Source organism: Anarhichas minor, unplaced genomic scaffold (genome assembly GCF_050575085.1).
Source record: "Anarhichas minor isolate MPS153535 unplaced genomic scaffold, ASM5057508v1 ptg000014l, whole genome shotgun sequence".
NCBI classification, from domain to species: Eukaryota; Metazoa; Chordata; class Actinopteri; order Perciformes; family Anarhichadidae; genus Anarhichas; species Anarhichas minor.
Window position 1 is genome coordinate 9,040,800 of NW_027466460.1, and position 22,437 is coordinate 9,063,236.

A 22,437-nucleotide genomic window follows, 5' to 3' on the forward strand; every position below is an offset into this window, starting at 1 on the left:
GTATGCATGCATATAGGTGTGTGTGTGTGTGTGTGTGTTTGCACATGGCATGTAAGCAGCTGTTTGCAGTGTATATGAATTTGTTGGTACGTTTTTGCATGGGACTAAAGTAAAGGAAGTATGGCAATCCTGGGAGAAAATGAGTCTTAATATAAATTAAATTGATTCGATTTTAGTTTTTTATTCTCCTGCATAAAACACATCTAAATAATATAAAATGCGTACAATATGTGTAGTGATTTTCTTTACGGCTACAAAAGGATGTTCTAACAAACTGTTCTTTTGAAAATTAGAATATTCTATATATAATTTGCACTTTACCTTCAACTTCACTTATTTAGAACTCATAACCAGTATAAAAACACTCAATCATTTATAATACACTATAATGTAGCAGATATATTATTGATATATTTGTCAACAACTGTAACTTCTCCTGTGAGCACCCATAAGTGGAGTTTGGTGTATAAACAGATAATAAATGATAATAGTAAAACACAGTTGCAATGATGTTAAGTATTTCAAACGATTGTTAGCAAACAGTGCGCATTAATAAATACTGTTTGCTTGAAATGTTCTACCTTTTTTCTTTCTTCTTTTTGGCATAGTTCCTTAAAATATTAAAGTTTGTGTCTCACCACTGAGATGAGAGCAACCGTTTTTTTTACTGAGTTTGCATTTTTCCAGTTTGCAAAATGGAAGGCGCCGCTGATGGTTTTGGGGAGAGTTCATCACTGCAGAGCTTTCAACATGAGTTACATTCAAGCCCCCAAAACACAAGCATGTAAAAAAGCACACACAGCGTGTCTGGGCTTGAAACCATAAATTATTGATCCTCAACCTACTTTCTGAGCGTGGGCACAAACGCAGACGTACTTCTTTTTATTTCTGAAGCACTGCTGACCCGCTACACTACCAGATTATTAAGTACACCTATAGCTAAAACTAATGCAGTTACAGTCCTTCAATGAATCCTACACGCATGAAGGTTTTAATGTTCAGTTTGTGTTGAAACTGTTTTATGGAGGTGTGGAGTCAACTGTGTGCTCATTTAGAGACTATCATTTGTGTGCTGTTTAATTGTATTGTGTTATACTGACAGGAGTTTCTATTATTTATGCCAGTGCGGGTAGGCTGAAAAAAAAGAACCGCCCCTCGCCAACATGCTCTAACCAACAACGCTAATGCACTGATGTAGAGGCAGTAATATACAAGGTCACAATGTACGCCGTGTATCGATCCCTCAAAGATAATCGATTGAAACATTATCTGGACTTTATTTTTTCACTGCTGACTTTTTTTTGGGGTTCAACTAACAATAATTCTAACTATGGATTAACTTGCTGATTCTTTCCACATTTAACGTTTTTGTTTATAAAATGCGGACGAGATTACATCTTTAAATTGCTTATTTTGTCTGACCAAGAATCCTAAACGTAAAGAGATGAGGTTTATTATCATGAAAGACAAAAAAAAAAAGTACAAAAGCTTCAAATCAGCACATTTGAGAAAATGTTTTTTACTTGGATAAATTACAATAATCAAAATAGTTATTACTTAATTTTCTAGCAGTAGGCAAATCAATAAGTTATGTAATTGTTTCAGCTCTTAATAATGTCTTATTTATAATCATATTTGTGTTGAAAAACATTTTCTCTCGTATGAATTTAAAGGTTCTGCAGTAACCATCAGTATTCTGGGTGTCATTTTATTTCTGGTCCCCTCCTGATGTGATCTTCTTCATGGAGTGGAAATCTAATCAAAACAGGCCACCGTTGAAAAGCAGATAGTCAATATCAAATATAGAGGATGTTGGTCTGCTGAGGCTTTTCAATTCTCTTTTAATGGGTCATGCCGGCCTCTGGATGTATTAATATTATTGTTTATTTTGAGAGGAATTGTGTGCAGCATGATTGAAAGTCTGTGATAGTGTATGGAGGGCACAACATCTGTTTGATCTGTTTTTGTTCCTTTTTTATTGATTTTTGTGGAAAAGCACGACTGCTTTGAAAGACATTTATCTTCATCAACACCGATAATGAATCTTCTTTCAGGCGAGGCAGCATTTGCTCCAGTCCAGTCTGGTGTTGTATGAAAAGCTCTTGTGAAACGATGTGTTGAGTTCAGGGAGCCTAGTGGAGTGTTGGTGTCTCCTGCGCTCTCACAGACCACAGGAACGATCTGTACCTTCCTGGTGAAATATTGTTTTCCCCTTATGGTGCAAACACAGTCTCTCTGCAGGCATGTTGTCACAGAATAAACAGCCTGACTCTATCTTCTTCATCTTATTTGTTCTGTTGCTGTACCTTGCTCCATATCTCTTACCTATCAGCTCTCTTTTCCAATGTTATTTATATTTATCATTTTTATATCACATGATACATTATGAACCAGCTTTAATATTTGCTTTATTGCACTTGAATACAACAAAGTTAAATGATACAAAAGAACAAAACACATTTTTTTACATTTGCTTTTTTTGTGCATTTAATTATAAAATGTATTTATTTTTTGAATTATGTTACATTATATTTTGTACTTTATACTGAGCTAATATGCAATATAAAATGTACAGATACACAGTGTTTGTTTTATGAAATGTCAGAAAATACAACTTTGCAAACACATCAGGCCAAGAAAAGCATTTATGAAGTTGCAACAAGGATATTTCACTTTTACTGGTTGGTCAACTCATTTAATTATGGTTTTAGCTCTACTATAAAATATAAAAATAAAATTTTGATTTATCAGTTATTAAAGCTAAAAACGATTCTATTTTCTTTGTACATTTTTGCTGTCCACACATTTTCTGTCTTCTCTTTGTCTCACACACTTAACTTTTCTTCCTTTCTCTTTTTACGCGTATGCAAATTACTTAAATAGTTGTTTCCAGAGGGTGGATGATCTCATGCTAATGAAGGTAATGAGATGTGGTTGGAACCTCCAGAAAAAGTTAGTAAGTGGGCCCTGAGTCAAGATTATTTTATCATTGCCGTGTTGGCTCTTTGATTAGATATTAAAATGGAGCTAATAAGGACTTTAATTCTATCCCTCAATGTGGATCTCCTGCCTGGTCTCCTAAAAATGATTTGGCACACAACAAAACTGCATTTTGAATTACAGTTCGAGCAAAGCTTATGCTCTTGACTTATCGCAAATAAGTTTCCGATGAGTCAGCGACAGGAAGTCGGGGTGGTGGATGGGTCAAAAAAACCTCTGGGCTTTTGCTGGTGGTGTCCCGCGTGAACCAAGTACTTTTGTTGCCCAAACATAACCAAGTTGCAATTTTCTATTCAGTCCAAAGAAAAAAGGTTTTCCTCAAAGCGTAATTGAGAGCGCAGTTTAGTTGTATGGAGACATCATTTTGTAGGAGACAGGGTTGGGATTTCAGTGAGTTTCACTTGTTTTTGCTGGGCTCTGTGGGAGGATGGGTTTTGACATTGACTGATGGAGTGAAGCTACGCTTTTGTGTTAGGTGAGAATTTTGCTAAGTTTTTATCGAGCCTTGCCGTCACTGTTCAGTGTGACTGTATGTGTGTGAAAGAGACAGAGCATTTTGTGTGAAAGGTCGAACAGCTCATGAGGAAGACAAAGCAGCAAGCGGCTTCCTGCTAGGAGACACATGGCAGCAGCGATCCTGAACCTCCCTCACTGTTCCCTCAGAGACCGAAATTATAGAAAACTAACACCATGACTTCCCACAACAAGTCGAGGAAGCAGCAGATTTATAAAATGGCTGCTGTGTCCACTGAAAACTATTATATCTTCTTTTCTGGATACCCCGTGTATGAAAGCCTTTATGTAGAGCGAGCTGAATCCCACTGGGTCACTTGTGATGAAGAGCAATGTGTTTTATGTAAAAGAGGTCACCTGCTCTCTGAAATCTCTAGAAATATTATTGATCAGATTGGCTATCATTCAAAATGGACGAGACAATATGAGGAGCACTTTGATATAAAATCAATAAAAAGGTCACTAATAAAAGCTAATGAACTGACGGTATAGATCTTCAACCCGACAGGCGGCTAGGCCATCATCTTAAATATAATTGATGTGGTCATGACGCATCTGTGGATTATAGATACACACACACACACACACAGTGCAGGCAGCAGCCTGAGCTTTAATAACTATCATCAATACACATTTTCAGCATTTTCATGATCCTACACAACCCCGTCATCACAGCCACGCAGATTTAGCTTGTGACACCGATGGGCAAACATTAAAATGATATTACTATGAACTTGCTGTATGAATATGATATGTTTCCCTTTTTCAGCTAATTGTTGGGAAAAGTCGAGTCCTCTGCAGGCTTCAAAGCTCTGTCATTATTTCTTGGGAGAGACACTTTGTGTTTGAAATGGAAATTGCAGAGTGGCAATCGAGTACGGAGAAGGAGAGAAGTGTGTTGTTTATGTAGCCGTCTGTGCTTCTACGGTATGTTTGTCCAGGAGTGTGTTTGAGTGATGGTGAGTCACTCGATGGGGAGGATAAAATATCATTTATAAATCACTGTTTCAGGGTCATACTCCTCTCTCTGTCTGCTGGTGATGAATGGAATTGAGAGACATTGATTTTTTTTTGTTATGTTTATGCTAATGGGTGATATTTTGTGCAAATAGTAATTATCTTATAATGGTCTCATTGTGATGCCGGAACATGTCAAGTACTCTGTGCCTCCTCTAGGCTGTCTCCAGTAAAAAGCCTTTCACGCTGCTTTTTTATTTTAAGATTAAAGAAACATTCACGAAGCAAAAGTGCAAAAAAAAAATCTGCAGCATCCTGCTTCACTCACATTCAAACCTGGTGCTGCCCAGGAGAACCAGGACAACCACAGTCTTGGCCCGTTTGCAACTGAATATTGTTTCTTTCTGGATTATTTCTTTTTTTTTTTTTTGCTTAAATGTCTTGCGCTTATTGTTCTATTCTGGTTTCAGACTTCTGAATCCCCCTCCCCTGTTGACGGCTGTTTGATGCAGTTGGAGAAACCAAGCAGAGCTTAGAATGAGAGTGTCAGCTTCCTACATTGCAAGTTAGCTACCTGGCTACACCTATGAAGTATACTGATGAGCATGGACAAGATTGACACAACTGTACAACTTTGGGTAAAATTTATTTACAGAAATAAAAACTCTTAAATTGGCTCATATGGTCAACGTAAAAATAATTAAATCAATTCAGTCTGATTATCAGACTGTGATTATTCAGTATGAATGTTTATAGAGAGAAAAGACAAAGTATGAACAAAATGAGCAAGAAAGGTAGTGGGTGTTTTAAAAGAGAGTTGAACACATTGAGTCTTTCACACCTTGTCATGGATCCCGGGCAGAACTGTAGGTGGTCTGGCAGAGTAACTGAGAGTACCGAGATACCAAGCATTAGCAAAGTACAGTTTATTATAGAAGCAATTTGAGCACAACTGCAAAGGTAAGCACAATGGATGAAGGATTATTTTCTTTACTTACAGTTCTATTAAATAGTACACTCCTGTGTTACCCTATTCATTTTCAGAAACTGCATACACAGATCGGTTTTGCTGTCTTGACATGAATTGTAAAAACAACAGGAAAAATGCTAAAACAACGAAACCTAAAAACAAATAATTGTCTTGACGAGACTGTGTAGTAAATAGATTCAGATGCATTGAACAATCAATCCGATCCAAAAACTCGACATTTCGCAGCCATCATTCATGTCGTGTGTGTCATTATTTATCCTCCCAGCTTTGTCTCACCACCATCATCACATATCCCAATGCACACAATCTCTGGCACGCTTTCCTCTCTCTCACACACACACACACACACACACACACACACACACACACACACAGTGCCAGCTGGTTTCCCTTCCCCTTCCTCCCCCCGTTCACCGAAATGCTCATGGATGAATTTGAGTGTGCACACATCTCCCCAGACTCATCCCTGCTGCTGTTACATAAGAGCCATGCAAAGACTTACAAATCAGATTATAATAGCCACATGCCGCACACTCTGAGAGCATAGAGGCCAGTGAAGCAACATGGAGAGCCAGTGGACGGATGCTGGCGTGAGTCTGAACAGAGGAAACGCTGGCACCCTGTCCTGTGTGGGTCCAGTCAGTTGGTACTCGATGCCCATTTGTCCTGCAGGTATTGAATTGTCTGATCTGAGCAACCAATTGAGGGTTCCACTTTTGATTCCAGTAAAACTGTCACCGCTTGTTCCTCTATTGTTTTGTACGAGATTACAACCAGGCGGAGCGTTGGATTTTGTCCCCTCTAATGCTGCCCCAGGCCTTGATGCTCTGTGGGATAACAGCTGTAAGTGTGTGCAGGAACCAGCCACCACCACATTGGCTTTAAGAATAGCAAATGGATTTTCCTTGATTCCACGAGAGCAAAGGTCTATTCTCAGGACATTAGGTACAATTATTAGGCTTCTTCTAAATCAAGTATGAATATCCATCCACAGTTTGGTCCCTCTGGTGCTATAGTATGTCTAGGTTTAACGGTGGCAGTGTAGATTCAGAGGAATGTAGTCAGACATACTGTCGAGTCACAGCCCAGCAGTGAATATACTTCGTGCAGTGTTGCATGGCAATGAGAATAGCGAGGCCTTGAGGGTGTTTGGAGGTGGGAATAGACGAGTGTGGAACGAAGGGAGGAAAAACAAGACATGCAATCTGAAAAAAAGGAGACAAGACAAAGATCTTCTGGGCTTTTGTACGCAATGGTTTTTGACTTTTCAAGATTTGGCAGTTCATTGTTATAATCCCAACTGACCCAAGCCTTCCTGTTTCTCTACCTCTGTCCTTAATTCCCACAAAAAATGGAAGTGAAAATAGAGAGTTTGAAGGTGAGAAGTAGGACTTTCACAGGAGTAAAAGCATGTAGGTGGAGAAAGAGGGGGTTTAAATGCTGTCAGGAAGAGTCACATCCTCCCGTTATTGTCCAGCAGCAGAGGCTGTCCTTCTAATAGCCTCACTAATCACTCTTGTCATTTTTAATCTCCCTCTTCCACCCTGGGCGTATTTAAAGCAACGGCCTCCGTGCGCCTGGCCTGGGATTAGACTAGCGAGCAGGAGAGGAGGGAGGAGGAAGCGTGGGAGGCAGGGGGGGAGGAGAGCAGCAGCGGCGGCGGCAGCGGCGGCGGCAGCGGCGGCGGCAGCGGCGGCGGGAGCGGCGGCGGCAGCGGCGGCGGCAGCGGCGGCGGCAGCGGCAGCGGGAGCAGCGGCGGCAGCAGCAGCGGCGGCAGCAGCAGCGGCGGCAGCAGCAGCACACTCCATGTGCGCCTCACATTGGGCTCCATGTGACTGATGCTAATGCTAACAGTACAGTTGTGAATGCTAAAAATAAACGCTAGCACAAGGCTGTTGTGTTTTAGGTGCACAGCAGTAAAGACATTATTGAAAAAACACTCAAACCTCAGGAACATCATAATGTTATGTAAGAACACTTTTCTGGTCGTTGACATCCTCTATCCTTAGACCCTCGACTCGGATGAGAAACATCTCCCAGGCTTTGATCTTGTCCTTCATCCCTCTCCAATCTGCCGCAGCTCGTTGTAGAGAGGGTGAGAAGGGTTATAGCGGCTTTGATTTCGTCGCTCGTCGTCCTCTCCACCACTGCCTCCACATTGTCCAATACCAACCTGACCCCCTATAGCTTTTTGAGACTGCTGACCTCCAATTATTGATGCCACCTTCCTTCAAAGCAGGTGTATTCCTTCAAAGTCTTCACTACATGTATTGTACGTGTCTGGACTGACATGGATGTAAACTGCAACTTCACTGGTTGGCAGAGACGTACCGTACGAGGCAGTCAGTCTAGTTTTCATCCTGTTTTGACGTACAGTATCGGCTACATTTTTATTTTACTCTTAATAAGGTAAAGATAAAATACATTTAAAAAGAAAAGGCAACACAATTTTAAGGAAACAAGGAGGGAATACATCCAAAGATGCACAGTTTGTTCATACATTGCTGAAGTCGATGCTTTGTACTTTACAGGATTAAGGAATCTGACATGGGATTATTCTAGTCCTTTAATGAACCCCACATCCTTTCAAAGTCCTTGGCTTTTCCAGTAATTACAAATATAACTTTTTTCTACCAACATAGAGCTTGATGGTACTTTTATTATTAACGGAGACACAGAAATTATTTTAGTGTTTTTTTCCCCAAAACACAGCAATTGCATATTTGGCACGCAAATAGGAAAAAAAACATTTTTCTTTATTTATATCAAGTAAAGCAAACTAAATGTATTATGTTACGGCTGCATATATGACCATGTATAATGTATGCACACAACACCAGGGTGGAAGTTTACTACATAAAGCTTATTGAGAGAGAGGGAGGGAGGGAGGGAGAGAGAGAGAGAGAGGAACAATATATGAAGTAGGTTGAGCCCACAAACAGGCTTTTTAGAGTTAAGAAGTAATGGATTAAAATGCAAAAAAATATAAAACTTTCAATTGAAGAGCGTGCTCCCCTTAGATCCCTTCTTTTGTAAAGATGGATCCACTAATCCACAATTGTTTGTAAAATCAAATTTATGTAACATTAAAAAAAAACTCAAAACAGATGAAAACACACAAGAACAAATAAGCCAACATCATAACCTCAGGCTTGTGTGTGTGTATAGATATGATTGTATTGATCACACTGTGTTCGGCAGTGAGATGCGTAATCTAATCCTGGACTTCCGTTTAAGAACAACAGCAGATGCTTTAGGTGTCACAGTCTCTGGTCGGTTTCCTCCTCAGCCACTTTAATAGCATTAGCTCAGGGTGTCTTACACTGTGTTTAAACTCTCCTGTTGTGTTTCAATTAATCTGTGTGAGTAGTTCGCTTTATGGAAAAGAAAATACTGTTGGCCTGCTGGTTTCATATAACACAGAGGGATTCGGTAACTGGTAATGGCTTGTTATTTTGGGGACAGAATGATTAATTATAACATCTATCAGTGTTGGCTGAAACCCTAAACGTTTGGTGCAAGACACAAAAGAACAGTTTCTCCTTTTAAGGAAGATTTTGGGAAATACATTTTTTCGCTTTCTTGCCGAGAGTTATGAGAAGATGTAATACCGCTCTAGAGTTCTAGCCTCTCATCTAGCTCTCCTCAAGAAAGTGAATAAGTGTGTTTCTCCAAATGTTGAAGTATTGTTTAAAACCGTAACGTTTTTTTTACGACAACTTGTCCTGTTAGTTGCGGAATTTGATGAAGATCATGACTTTTTTTTTGTTGAGTTTTTGGGGTTGAGAGTAGAGAATCTCTCTCAGCAGTAAATGCACTTGAAGTTGACCTGTTACATCAAGCTGGTTTCCTCTCACCTTGTTTTGTCACCTCAGCCTCTAAATGCTGACGTACCTTTTAAAGATCCACTGTGAGAGCATGTCAGGACACTCCTGCTGTCCGACCCGGGTGATGACGCAAGAGATTTTGCGACAAACAGCCAGGGGAGGATGCCCAGCAGCCTCTGGCCAAATCTCTGGGTTATTTTCTTCTCCACATTTAATCTGGTCCGGTTTGGTTTACTTGGATGCCAGTTGGAGAGAAGAAATGGAGAGTGAGGAGAGTCGTCTTGTTCTCCGTGCTGCATTCAGCTGTTCTCACCGGCCACGAAAGCAACACTGGTTTTGTTTTACATCTTGTGAGAATCTTTGTGTCATCATGGCAAAATATTGTCCTGGAGACACCTACTCCCCCAAATGCTTATGATATTTGATTGAATTTGATATTGATCTACCGGTGTGTGTGTATATAAATGGTGTATATATATTTGCATCACAAATCAGCTGCATGTGCATTTACTCGCATCTATCGGCACCGTGCATGACATCCTTTACTACTACGAGTGCTTTGCATATGACGTAGCAGCCTGTGACGTCCCCGGTTACGTATCATCTGTGCCGCTGCTGTTATTTACCAGCAGCCAACTGCGCATTTTACTCATCTCTCTAAGGTTCACTTCACACTGCCTCTACTGCTGCGCAGTTCACCTTGTTGTGTCCTTCCCCCTGCAGGGAGAAAGCGGAGTGGGCGGGCTAAGAGAGAGTGACGGGTGGAGAAAGGATGAGGTTGCTCGTGGAATGAGGGACAGAAAATAGGGACAAAAACAGATCAGTTGTGTCATGGTGCCGCTTCCCCGGGAGGAATTAGATTGCTGGTTTCTTGGGCGTTTGGCGAGATTAGTGGCTTGGTTTACGTTTATCTAGTGTGTAGGAACTCACTGCGAGTAAAGGATCAATCCTTAGTCCCGTGGTTATTGCCTGTGACATGCTATATAGTCCTTTAGTGCCTCTGAGTGTGTGCATGTTCGTCCTGCCATGCATTCCCCATCTCTGTACTAAAATGCTGTCTCCTCAGCTTGCAGCCATGAAAGCAGAACACTGGTTCCGTCTTTGCAAGTGTCTGGGGGTTGAACATGCGTTGACAACAGCCATGGGCAGCAGGGCTGTCCCATTTACTCCAAACAGCCACCAACAGCTCATTTTTATTCATTCAGTTGCTCTTCCCCTGCCAAGCTACACGCATGTCCCTACAGGCACCGCTTGACTGAGTTGTTTTTCATCCATTTTGCTTACGAAATAACTGACTTCCTCTGACTCTGAAACCCTCGACTCTCTCTCTCTCTGAGCCAAATAAATCTTAGATGTGGGGGGCACACAGACTCATACACAAAAAGTGCAGCTGAATTTAGAGCTTTGCTTAGAGGTGGGTCTTTCTGCTTCACTCATACTGTTTATTCATCAGTATTGATCCTCAGACGTTCTACTGGTGCTCTTCCACCTACCACTTACTTGCTTATTACTTAATACCTGCACTTTCTGATGAATGAAAGTGTTCCCATGCTCAAACAAGCTGTTGAAGAGGAAGAAATGTAGTGTGAAATGGAGGTATATTGTTTGATAATTTGTACGATAGTTGATGTAATTATTCAATTAGTTTATAAGCTGATTGACAGGTCATCAATTTGTTGCATTTATTTGTTATTAATCTGATCAAGAGCGTTTTTTTTTTACAATTTTAATATTTCATAGACCAATGGACTCCTCAATTAACTGCAAAAAATTGTAATGATTAATTGACAACATAATGATTGTCAGTCATAGACCTAACGTACATACTACAGTATGCAGGCTTCTGATTTGCTGAGTACCTTGTCTTTCCAGTTAAAGCAAAAAAATAATTGATAAATGTAAGCTTATGGACAGAAAATTAAGTAAACCTACTCAAATGTTTAAAACCCTGCGTAAAGTGAATCGTTTTGTGATAAAACTCTCAGTCATCTTGAAGCTGTTCAACCTGGCGTGAAATATAAATCATCATCCTGGGTCAGAATATTCGACTACTTCTGTCTGTACAGACGGAATATTTGGTAATATCCACCAACAGCACCGAATGATGACTGTGTCATTAGGCATAGCCGTGACTCACTGCTACGTATCATGGGAAATAAAGATTAGAGCTTCCCAAAAAATCCTCCTTTTGATGGTATCCTTCTCTTTGTCGAAACATGTATCTCAGCTCAGATGATTCATTAGTGTGTGTGTGTGTGTGTGTGTGTGTGTGTGTGTGTGTGTGTGTGTGTGTGTGTGTGTGTGTGTGTGTGTGTGTGTGTGTGTGTGTGTGTGTGTGTGTGTGTGTGTGTGTGTGTGTGTGTGTGTGTGTGTGTGTGTGTGTGTGTGTGTGTGTGTGTGTGGTTAGGTCTAAAGCATATGTGCCTCAGTTTTTAAAAATAAATACCCGTTTCTATTTAAAAGGAGGCCAATCTTTTGTTGTACATCCACGTCACATATATCGTCTGAAACCAGGTAGAAGTGTACTTCAACTCCAGTCACATTGTATCCCAGGTGTAATGTAGGACAGTACAGTATGTGATTAGAAGGCTTGGTTGAACACCAGAAGTGTCCCTACGTACATCGCGTTTGGTGGCACAGCTACGGCTCACAAGCGCACACATAAACATGGACCATGTCAGACATTTACACTCCACGTTGCTATTTTACAGCCATATTTTCGACATGTGCACCTCCATCTTTAACGGCTGCAGTTTGTCGAGGTCTCCCAAGCGGTGGTGTCGTTTTTCCATCGTGAGGCTTTTGTTTCCTTATTTTGTCTCTGATCGTCAGGTCTGACAGAGAGAATAGAGTACAAACAGTGAGAGAAATAACAGGAAGTCACCGATGCTGTACACGCTGTACCCGATAAGCCAGGCACGGGGCAGGTACCTGTCTCTATGGCAACCAGCTCAAGGAGGATTTGAAGACATTGTAGTGATGTGTAGGTGAAGCTAATGACAGGAAATGCGGCTCGCTGTTAGACTCATACTGTGTGTGTGTGCGTGTGTGTTTTGCATTGCTGTCAGAATATTGAGCTGTTTCGCAAGTGGGATCAGAGGATACTTTTGCAAGGATGACTCATAGAGCAGCAATCCTCAGAAAGTCTTGCGCTACATAAAGTGCTGTCACAGGCTTGAGTCTTATAACCACCCTCCCTCCCTGCTCTCTGTCACAGATCACCCCTCTTGTGTTTTACACATTTTACTTGCTTAATTGCAGCTACTTCCCTATTTCAGGATCCTTGAATTGTTTGAAATGAGGAGATAATTCACTCCAAGAAAAGAATAATACAGTTGATTTATAGAGCACTTATCAAAACAAAGTGCTTCACAGAGAGAAAAACTATGGAAGATGGGACTATGGAAGAGACATAAGACCATTGCCTGTGGATCTCATACTATGCAAAGGTTCATAAAGGATTAAGAAGTCTAAAATATGGTCTGGAGCTAGGTCATGAAGAGCCTTAAAGGTAATCACTAAGATCTTAATCAATCTTACAGAGCCAATGTAAAGAGGCTGAAACAGACGGGATGTGCTCGTATTGGTTCTTATTAAAAGACTAGCAGCTGAGCTCTGTACAATCTGTAGTCATTTCAAAGTGTTTTTGATGAAGACAAGAGGAGCGGCTCATGCAATAATGAAGGCACAAGGAGATAAAAGCAAAAACAAGAGTTCCTGCATCTCTAAAAGTTATTTTTGCAATATTTCCGAGGTGATAGAAACGTGATTGGACGAGCTTTGTGATTTGATGCTCAAAAGAACAAAATATATGATAAAAATGATAATATTTAGTATATATATGTGGAAATAACTTGGCACATGCAAATGACAAGGTAGTACACAATTCCTCGCCTCTTTACTTAAGATTTCCTTAATAAGTAAATGTATTGTGTGATTTTTTTTCAGGCCTATACTCGAGGAAAGACTTCATCCACTGACCTTAGCTTTCATGGTTCCTTTAGTCACGCGTTCTTTTTTTCACCTCCCTCAGTCCATCCTCTGAGGGCCTTGTGTGGCCTCGTTGTGTCAGATTGCTGCTCCCTCAAGCCATCTGGTTACATCACAGACTGGAGCTGGATGGTCGCAGAGCTGGAAATATTATGAGGGAGGGGACAGGAGCCCGAAGGAGTCATTTCTGTGTTTATGTCTGTGCACGTGGATCTGTGCCATGTCTGAAGCTATAAGGGCCAATGCGCTTAGCTTGTTGCTGCCCATAAGTTATATCTTCCTCTCTGCTGCTGCAACTGTCCGCAGCAGTAATGGAGTCAGCAACTAAAGCTGTGGGAGTTTTTTGTCAGTTCTGCAGACACACGACAGCCGTTTATAACACATTAATTCCATTCTAATCCGTTTAAGATCATTACCACTGATGGGAAGATCAGTTACTAACTCCTGACATTGTTATCCATGAGCACCGGTGTTGCTGCAGTGGGAGGTGGTCATTAATGAAATGGGTTTTCTGTTATGTGAGGCACAAGGTCGAGCTGATATCTGGCATTATCTCAATAGAGACGTTGTGACCCTGATGTTGCAGAAATCCAATCACATAACATGTAATTTACTGCAGATAAGCATCTGACTAGTCCCTGATAGACCTGTGAGCCAGGCTGCAGTTTATAATATAAACTGTACCATTTCAGTACCATTTTCTTAATTTTTTTCTGTGCAAAGTATCCATGTGCAATGCTTGTAGTACTTTTGAAGATGCTCTCTCGACCGATCACCAATATGTTTTTGCAGAGGTCTTTATTTTGTGTCATTTCAATTATGAGCTCGACCTCAGTATTGAGCATATTGTAGAAGTGGACTGACCTTTCTGGAATTTGCAGCATTTCATATTTTCACATTTCCAACCAATGCACCGTGATTTTTTTATTTAGCTGACAAAAGCTTTAAACCTGTTTTTGTTTTGTTTGTTTTGCAGAAAGTGAGTGAGAAAGTTGGAGGTGCAGAAGGAACGAAGCTCGATGACGACTTCACTGAAATGGAAAAGGCGAGTCTTAACTATTTCAATTGTCACCTTGATAAAAAATCAGTGCTTTAGCTTATTATTAGTTTACCAGAAGCGTATTAAAATGTTTTGGGGATTTCAACAGACTTGTGTCTTAGATATATCACTATAACCATATGTACTGTGCTGTTGGAAAACTGCTGTCACGTTATTAGATCATCAGAAATAACAGAAATATTTCTCCTGTTAGTTTCAGATCTAAACTGGGAAACATTTCTTAAAATGTGACATTGTGTGACTCTGGGTTTTAATGGAGAGTCACCAGAAACACTGGTTATGTGCTAAACATGGTTAACAATTACCAACTCTTTGGTGAGAAAATATATAGCAGAAAGGTGTCGCACCAGTGTTTGTATTGAAATGAATCCTCTGGAACTATTATTATGGCGAGTTTTGTCATTTAAATCATTTATTTTCTCCAGAAATCCCTCCTACAACAATCAAAACAATATCACTGCAGTTTGATTTATTCTTGACTCACAACATGGCCAGTATTTAGTATGAACAGTATTTACTCCAGAATGTATAGACTCTTTTCATTATGTGAGCAATAATAAATACATGCATCTACATGGCGGTGCTTATCAGCACATGATGATAGTGCATGTGTGTATTTACATGCCATCATGTGTGTTAATGTGTTAGTAGTTCCAGTGTGCTGCAGAAAGAGAGGCAGAGCTGTCGGGAGAAGAACATCATGGCCAGCTCTCAGCTCTGCACGTGTCTCTCTCACCACACTGCAGAACAAAGCAATGCATCAATTATTCCATCGCTGTTGTATTCATCTCATCCTCTCCCACAATCTTTCAGTCATTACATATTTTTGTTTCTATCCACATCTTTTCATAACGGTTATTTCTGTCTCCCTCTATACTTGTTGCTTCACGTTGTGGTTTACAGAAGATGGACACCACTGCTCGGGCAGTGCTGGACATCATGACCAAGACTACGGAGTATCTGCAGCCAAACCCAGGTGACATACACCAGCTGTGCAAGATGATAATGTGACGTATTGTTTACTCCCAGGATCCAATATTAAAATATTTGAAGAAAAATATTTTCAAAAATTTACTATGTAGTATTTATGCCCCCCCACACATTATATATATACATAGTCACATACATATGTTACACCTATACATACACACTGTATATATGATCAACAATGCAATAATAAATGCCACATTCCACCAATACAACCACTGTGTGAATATTTTCTTTTAAGTATACGTTATTGTAAAGAGTTTAGTTTTTTTTCTGGGATATAATTCTTGTCTCTAATATTTATGTTGACGTGATGTTTATCTCGCACTAGTAACGTGGTTTCCCCACATGAGTTAAAGAGCGCCTCTGCTAACGTCAGAGGAAATGTTTCAGGACCTGCCTGATTCAGCTCAGCAGGTGTAATTGATTGATCGATCACGTGATGTGATCACATCGCACTAGATATTGGACAGCTGGACTAGTTTTGCATCATCGTTTTTGCATGTGATGACTGAAATCCAGACCAGTGTGTTATGGATGCTCATTGGCCTTTTAAACCTTTGAATGTCTCCAAGTAGAGCAACTGAATATTTTATCATACTCTACTTCAGCAGCCCATCCAGTTACTGTGGAATCTGTTTAGAATGAATGAAAAAAATCTCTACGTCATCTGTAAACAACAAATTACAATGAATCATTTTTTTTTTTTAAATCTGGCACATCAGGCATTGTTTTAAAACATGGCCTAACTTTTGGCCCAGTGGTGCTTGTTTTCATTAGTGCTTTGCCATCCCAGCCACCAGAGCCAAGATGAGCATGATGAACTCCATGTCACGTATGCGGGGACAGGAGAAGGGACCGGGCTACACGCAGACCGAGGCCATCCTGGGAGAGTCCATGCAGAGGTTTGGCAGGGAGCTCGGAGAGGAGTCTAACTTTGGTGAGCTGCAGCATTTTAAAGCTCCTTGCAGAAACAGAAGAACACTTATATATATATATATATATATATATATATATATATATGCTTCACAAGAACAAAGTGGAATCATTTTATTACCTAATGTTATGAAAAATGCATGAGCCTATTTTTCAGACAGTAATGGTGTTAAAGAAAAATGCCTGTCTTCATGAGATAATGTTACTGCAGATGAGCCTTTTATATTTTACACTGACATTGAGCTGTAATGCTATTCATGTTTTCTGTTTTAGTGTCTAAATTTGTCTTTACTTTTCCAGGCCTTGCTCTGATTGATGCTGGGGAAGCCATGCGTGAGCTTGGAGAGGTTAAGGACGCTCTGGACATGGAGGTCAAGCAGAACTTCATTGATCCAATGCAGAACCTCCACGAAAAAGATCTCAAGGAGATTCAGGTACGAGTGCGGAACGTTGATGAACAAGCATAAAAAGAAAAATGCAACCAGTATTCTAGAAGTCATGTCTTGGTCAAAGATGCAGCTTTACTTTCTGGCCTTCTTTTGCAGCATCACCTGAAGAAAATGCAGGGTCGTCGTCTGGACTTTGATTATAAGAAGAAACGTCAGGGCAAAGTGACAGAAGACGAGCTCAAACAGGCACTCGAGAAATTTGATGACTCCAAGGAGATTGCCGAGCTGAGCATGTTCAACCTGTTGGAGAGTGATGTAAGGATTATTTGCATCACTTGTCCCTTCATTAATTGCATAATTTGCATTCAACGTGGACACAGCTGGCTTTTTCTGGTTTGTTTTTGGTGTTTTGTTGAGTCTGTCAACACATTTAATTTACTATTCTGACTTACAATTTCTACTGTCGCTATGGCCACTACCTCTACTTATTCCCTTTGTCCTCCGCAAACCATGTTAATCACGGGGGGTCATCACCTTATTCTTGTTTTCTATACAAACAATTGATCAAATGATTACATGTAACCTATTACATGTAATTATTTTATCAAAAGAAAAACGGAGCAGAAAGTGGACTAAATGTCGGTCTTCTATTCACCAGGTGGACTGAAACGTGACTCCAGTGAATGCTTAGGATTCTGTGTCTACTGGATGTGGCATCATGATGTCATAATAATATTTATAAACTGACATTGTGTTTTTGGACCCCAAGTGGCCATAAAAAAATGAATACAGTTGTAAAACCATCAGGAATATTAGTTGAGCCGTCTTACCACGAGGTCATTTAATAGCTGCTCTGGAGCTTTCTATCAAATCACACAACCTACCTTAGCACACGACGTTTGTCCAGTTGGAATGTTTTGTCCAACTGCTGTTTCCAAGGTTAAAAATGAACTGTGATCTCAATCCTGTGTGTGCTTTCAACAGTCCTACCAGTCATCCTGTAAATCCCCAAAGAGCACACTGTTTATTACTTTTTAGTACCTGAGTTTGAGGGAACTTGAGTCCAGGGTCTCAGTAACAGTCATAATAATGGGTGAAGTGTACCAGCAGTCATCGTGTCAATGAGTAACAGGAGACTTCTTTAACAGATTGAACAGGTGAGCCAGCTCGCTGCACTGGTACATGCTCAGGTGGAGTACCACAGTCGCGCTGCTGAGATCCTCACACAGCTCTCCAGTAAGATCGACGAACGGTCAGTACGCATAATGCCTGTTTCACAGGTTTTTTTATTTTTTTTTATTTTACCGTACATTATTGGATGTACTAACAATAACATGTAGAGTTTTCCATTGCAGCATTTCCTCAGAAATACTGTACACTGTGTTTATTTTAATCTCTATTATTTGTTCACTGGGGGATTCTGTTTTGTTGCAGGATAAGGGACACTACTGTCAAACCGAGGAAAGAGTACACTCCTAAACCACGTACGTCTCTGGACTTCTCCATCAGTGAGAACCACAATGGAGGCATCCACAGTGCCCGCTCTCCAGGTGAGACCCAGAGTACATTTGCTCATTGCTCAGAAACATGCCCAGAAACTAGTCCTGAAACTGTAAATACACTGTAGTATCTCACTGGCAAATCTCGTGAGTTTTTGTTTAAACTGATGTGAAGTAAGAACAATAACATTTGTTGATGTATTTTCCTGTAAAGGAAGGTTTCTGGGCTTGTTTCTATTCATTTATGATCTTATTTCCTTTAACAACCCTTTCTTTGTTTTTGATTTGCACTATGAATTCTCAAATAAAAGCCCCAACTGATGCTGGTGAGAATTCAAATGCAGTAGATTGCTTACGCCAGGTGGAGATGATAACAAATCAATACGACAAAACATTATTTTTTTAAATATGATAAAAAATATAGTTTATCTTTTATTTAAACGGTCTCATTGAGATCTATTTTTTTTTTTTTTTTTATATTTGTGCACAATAACAAATGTAATACGTATGAGCAGAGACAAACGCATAAATACATGACGACACATCATTTTCATACATGATAGACATTAGTTCCACATTAAAGAAGACAAATCCAGATGTGCTTCTGAATAGCAGAAGAGATACATAGTTCGTTTTTTATAGAATTATATTGTTAAAATAAAAGCAGTGCTTTCATTATTTAAGTGAAAAGGCAGATATTTGAGAATTTACGGTGTTTGCTAATTGCTTTCTTTTTCCCGGCTCTTTCAGTTCTCAATGTTTCCGTTATTGTGTTTACTGAACAGAATATCCCTCAAACCAGAACTAATCAATACAACTATGCGCTCTTCTCTGTCCCCTTTATGATTTTTGTTTATTCTTCCAGGGGCCCGGTCTCCAGGTGAGCCAGGTCAAACTTATCTATCACTACGTTTCTCTGTCTGTATTCTCACCAATTTATTTCTTCGATTTATTATTTCCCCCTGGTGTTGTTTCCTCTTCCCTCTTTGCAGCAAGGTCTCCAGGTGAGACAAAAGTGAATCCCCGGGGAGATACAACAATATCTCTTCCATCACTTTGTCACTTTTTGTCCATCTCTCATTTTGTTTCTTTGTCATAAGAAAATTGTTGCAGTCAAATAATACAAACTAACAACAGAAAAGCAAGTGCTGTCCGCTCACTGCTCAAAGAATGACCGACCTACAGTAACAATGAACAGCTTAGCAGCGGACGAGCATTTGCTGTTTCTGTTTTGTTCTCTTGTCAATCTTCTGATCAGTGTTATCCTCCTGTTTCTTTGTCTGTCAGCCTCTCTTTCAATTCATTCTCCGACTTGTATGTTTCTTCTTGTTTTGTTTATTGACCTTTTCATTCCTCCGCCTGCTGCATATACCCATCAATTCATCATTTATCCATCTAGAGAAATGCAAGTAAATGCTTCTGCTCTTTGTTCACCTATGTTTTCTCGTTTTCCCTTTGCAGCAAGATCTCCAGGTGAGCAAGGGTGACTCGGGAGGAGATGCAAAATCTCACTATCACTCTTATTTTTGCCCTTCTTTATTGACTGTGTATTTATGTTCGCAGTGCAGCTCGTCTGCAGTGCTGTTTCTGTACTGTATAACCCCTCGTTTCTCTTTTGTCCCTATTTTTTCCATCTTTCTTTTATTGTTAAAGGAACTGTTTAGCATTATGGAAATTCATTTACCAGCTTATTTACTCTGCGTTTGATAAGAAGATTAATACAACTCTTATGTTTGGACGCTACATATGAAGCTGCAGCCAGTTAGCTTAGCATAAAGACTGAAAACAGGGGGAGACAGCTAGTGCTGGCTCCATCCAAGGGTCCAAAGCACCTGCAGCTCACAAATTAATTAGTTTTATGGGAGGTTATGTGCTGCACTAGTTTTTGACCAGGAGCAAAGAAGCGCCAGCGCCAGAGATAGAGCCCCCCTAGAATGGCAAATTGTCCTTTTTACAATTTGGTTAAATGAAACAAACAAGATATAACGTGTTATTTAGTGAGCTTTAGAGAAGCTGGTATAGACGGGCTTTCTTACAGTTGGACAGAGCCAGGCTAGCTGTTTCCCCTAGCCCTGTTGGTGGCTGTCTCATCTGCAGTTTGCTGCGTGATAGTTGGTGAGAAACGCAGCTAAGTAGCTGGTTTCCCCCAATGGCCACAAGGGGCAACAAAGAGTCATCATTTTTGTTTTTTAAAAGAAAGAAAACTTGAAGTATGAAGACTAACTGGTTGGTTTGGCACATGTACGTCTGGTTAATTAACCTCCCGACCTCTGTTAAAGAGCAGCACACAGAGCCGCCTCACTGCGTCTCTCACACAGTGTATGACACATGTTTTCTCCTGTTTCCAGTCTTTATGCTAAGCTAAGCTAGCTTGCTGGCTGTAGCCTTAACAGACAGATATGAGAATTGTATCAATCTTCCTGTCTACCTACAAGCGAGAAAGAGAATAAGCATAAATCTTAAATGTATAACAGTTCCTATAACCATGGCATGACTCATTATTATTTTCTGGTAACTGACGGTCACGTTTTGTGTCTTTCTCTCTTTTGCTTTGTCTGCTCTGCATCTTCCTCTTCTCTTTCCCTCTTTCAGCCAGGTCTCCAGGTGAGCCTTTCACAAGCAATCATTATGTCTCTAATCTATATGCAGCATCTTATCTTTTACCTCTAGTCTCAGATCCATCTCTGTTTTTCTTCTCTTATCTCCAAAACTCTGTTCTCCAGCCCCCTTGGACCAGCCCTGCTGTCGTGCACTGTACGATTTTGACCCAGAGAATGAAGGTGAGCTAGGCTTCAAGGAAGGCGATATCATCACCCTGACCAATAAGATCGACGACAACTGGTATGAGGGGATGCTGCACGGCAACTCTGGCTTCTTCCCCATCAACTATGTGGATATCCTGGTGCCGCTGCCCCACTAGGACATCACCACTACCACCTGAGTCTGCGAAGGTGACTAAACAGAGCCCCCCCACCCACCCCACCCCAGTATTCCCAGTAACCTTCTCCTTAACATTCCTACCAACCACCAGTACTCCGCTTTAAAGGAGTCAAAACAGCAACAACACAATAACAAACGAAGATTGATGACGAATTAAAGCAAGTATGCACCAATTGAGCGTAAAAACTTTAAATGAGGAAAAATCTGCGTGTATGTCGTTGCTTCCCCCTTATCCCAGGAGGTACATTCAGGCTTCCATAGTCATTTTATCCATTACAGTCCCGGCTTCTGTCTTGGGTTGAGTTGGCTGTCAGTCCGTCATAATTTTGTGAGTTTATCAGAGCAGCTTTGCAAAATCACGCTTTTCTCTCATTCACTGTACTTTGTGGAAACCTCTACAGTAGATAGAAACTTTTCTCTCACATACTAGGAAAAAAAAATTGGTCCACGTGCTTCATGTTTGTTAGAAGACTCTAGGTCAAGCATGGTTTCAAATGTTTAACGTTTTATCTAATAAAAAAACATGTTGAGCTGATTTAGTTTTGTTTGAATATTCCTCTAGTTTCAATGGTTGTCGTCTCTCGGCGTCCACAATCTGTCCAAAGGATGTCCTCACCTTTTTGACTATTCATAGTTTTAACAAAACTTGTAGACTAGTTTCATCTAGTTGATAACTAACAACCAAGATTACTCATCCTATTTTTATTTGAATACATATCAAGATGTGCACGTGATTGGTTATATGTGATTTACATACCAAAGTTACTGGCAATAACCAGAGTCAACTCCAATTTTAGCTTCAACATTTTCAGACAGCACGGTGTCAGTGAATCTGTTCGAAGCAACAGGACGAAACTTTGCAATCTGTAGTTCTTTGGTATTTTAATCAGGACGGGGGAATCTGTGTTCTTAAGTATGTGACATTACCTATCCGAGCCAGTGATTAGTGGAGTGATGACATGATTTGCAAAAACAAGTTGTGCAGTTTAAACGGTTTGAAGTGATGTAAGAAAACTATGGTGCATAAGTTTGAATCCTCCAACGTGTATTTTATCAGCAGCTTGTGTGAAAAATGGTTGATGTATTGTGATATAATAACTTGTAGGACTTAACTGCTCATTGGGGCAACTGTTTCTTCTGCAGCCGGAGGTTTAGCTTTTATTGCTGCATCCCTACTAGTCCGATTAGTATTCTGTAATTTAGCTGTCTATAAGCTATTGATTAAGGTGAAACTAAACATAGCCAGGAGTGCACAAATGGCTGAATGGAATGAGAATTATTTTCGTCTTGGTGGAGATGTTTTATTCATTTGAATGATGCAACTTACATTAAAAAAAAACTTTTTTCC

At 40.2% G+C, this 22,437-nt stretch overlaps 1 protein-coding gene across 1 annotated transcript; it reads left to right on the top strand.

The window, feature by feature from the left end:
• Window positions 1-14,299: 14,299 nt before the first annotated feature.
• Window positions 14,300-21,078, top strand: sh3gl2a (SH3 domain containing GRB2 like 2a, endophilin A1). The gene is made up of 8 exons (XM_076091914.1): window positions 14,300-14,323; window positions 15,242-15,314; window positions 16,122-16,265; window positions 16,562-16,695; window positions 16,807-16,965; window positions 17,799-17,902; window positions 18,085-18,138; window positions 20,799-21,078. Exons 1-8 carry the CDS (start codon window positions 14,315-14,317, stop codon window positions 21,067-21,069), a joined length of 948 nt encoding a protein of 315 aa, XP_075948029.1. The 5' UTR covers window positions 14,300-14,314; the 3' UTR covers window positions 21,070-21,078.
• Window positions 21,079-22,437: the final 1,359 nt, after the last annotated feature.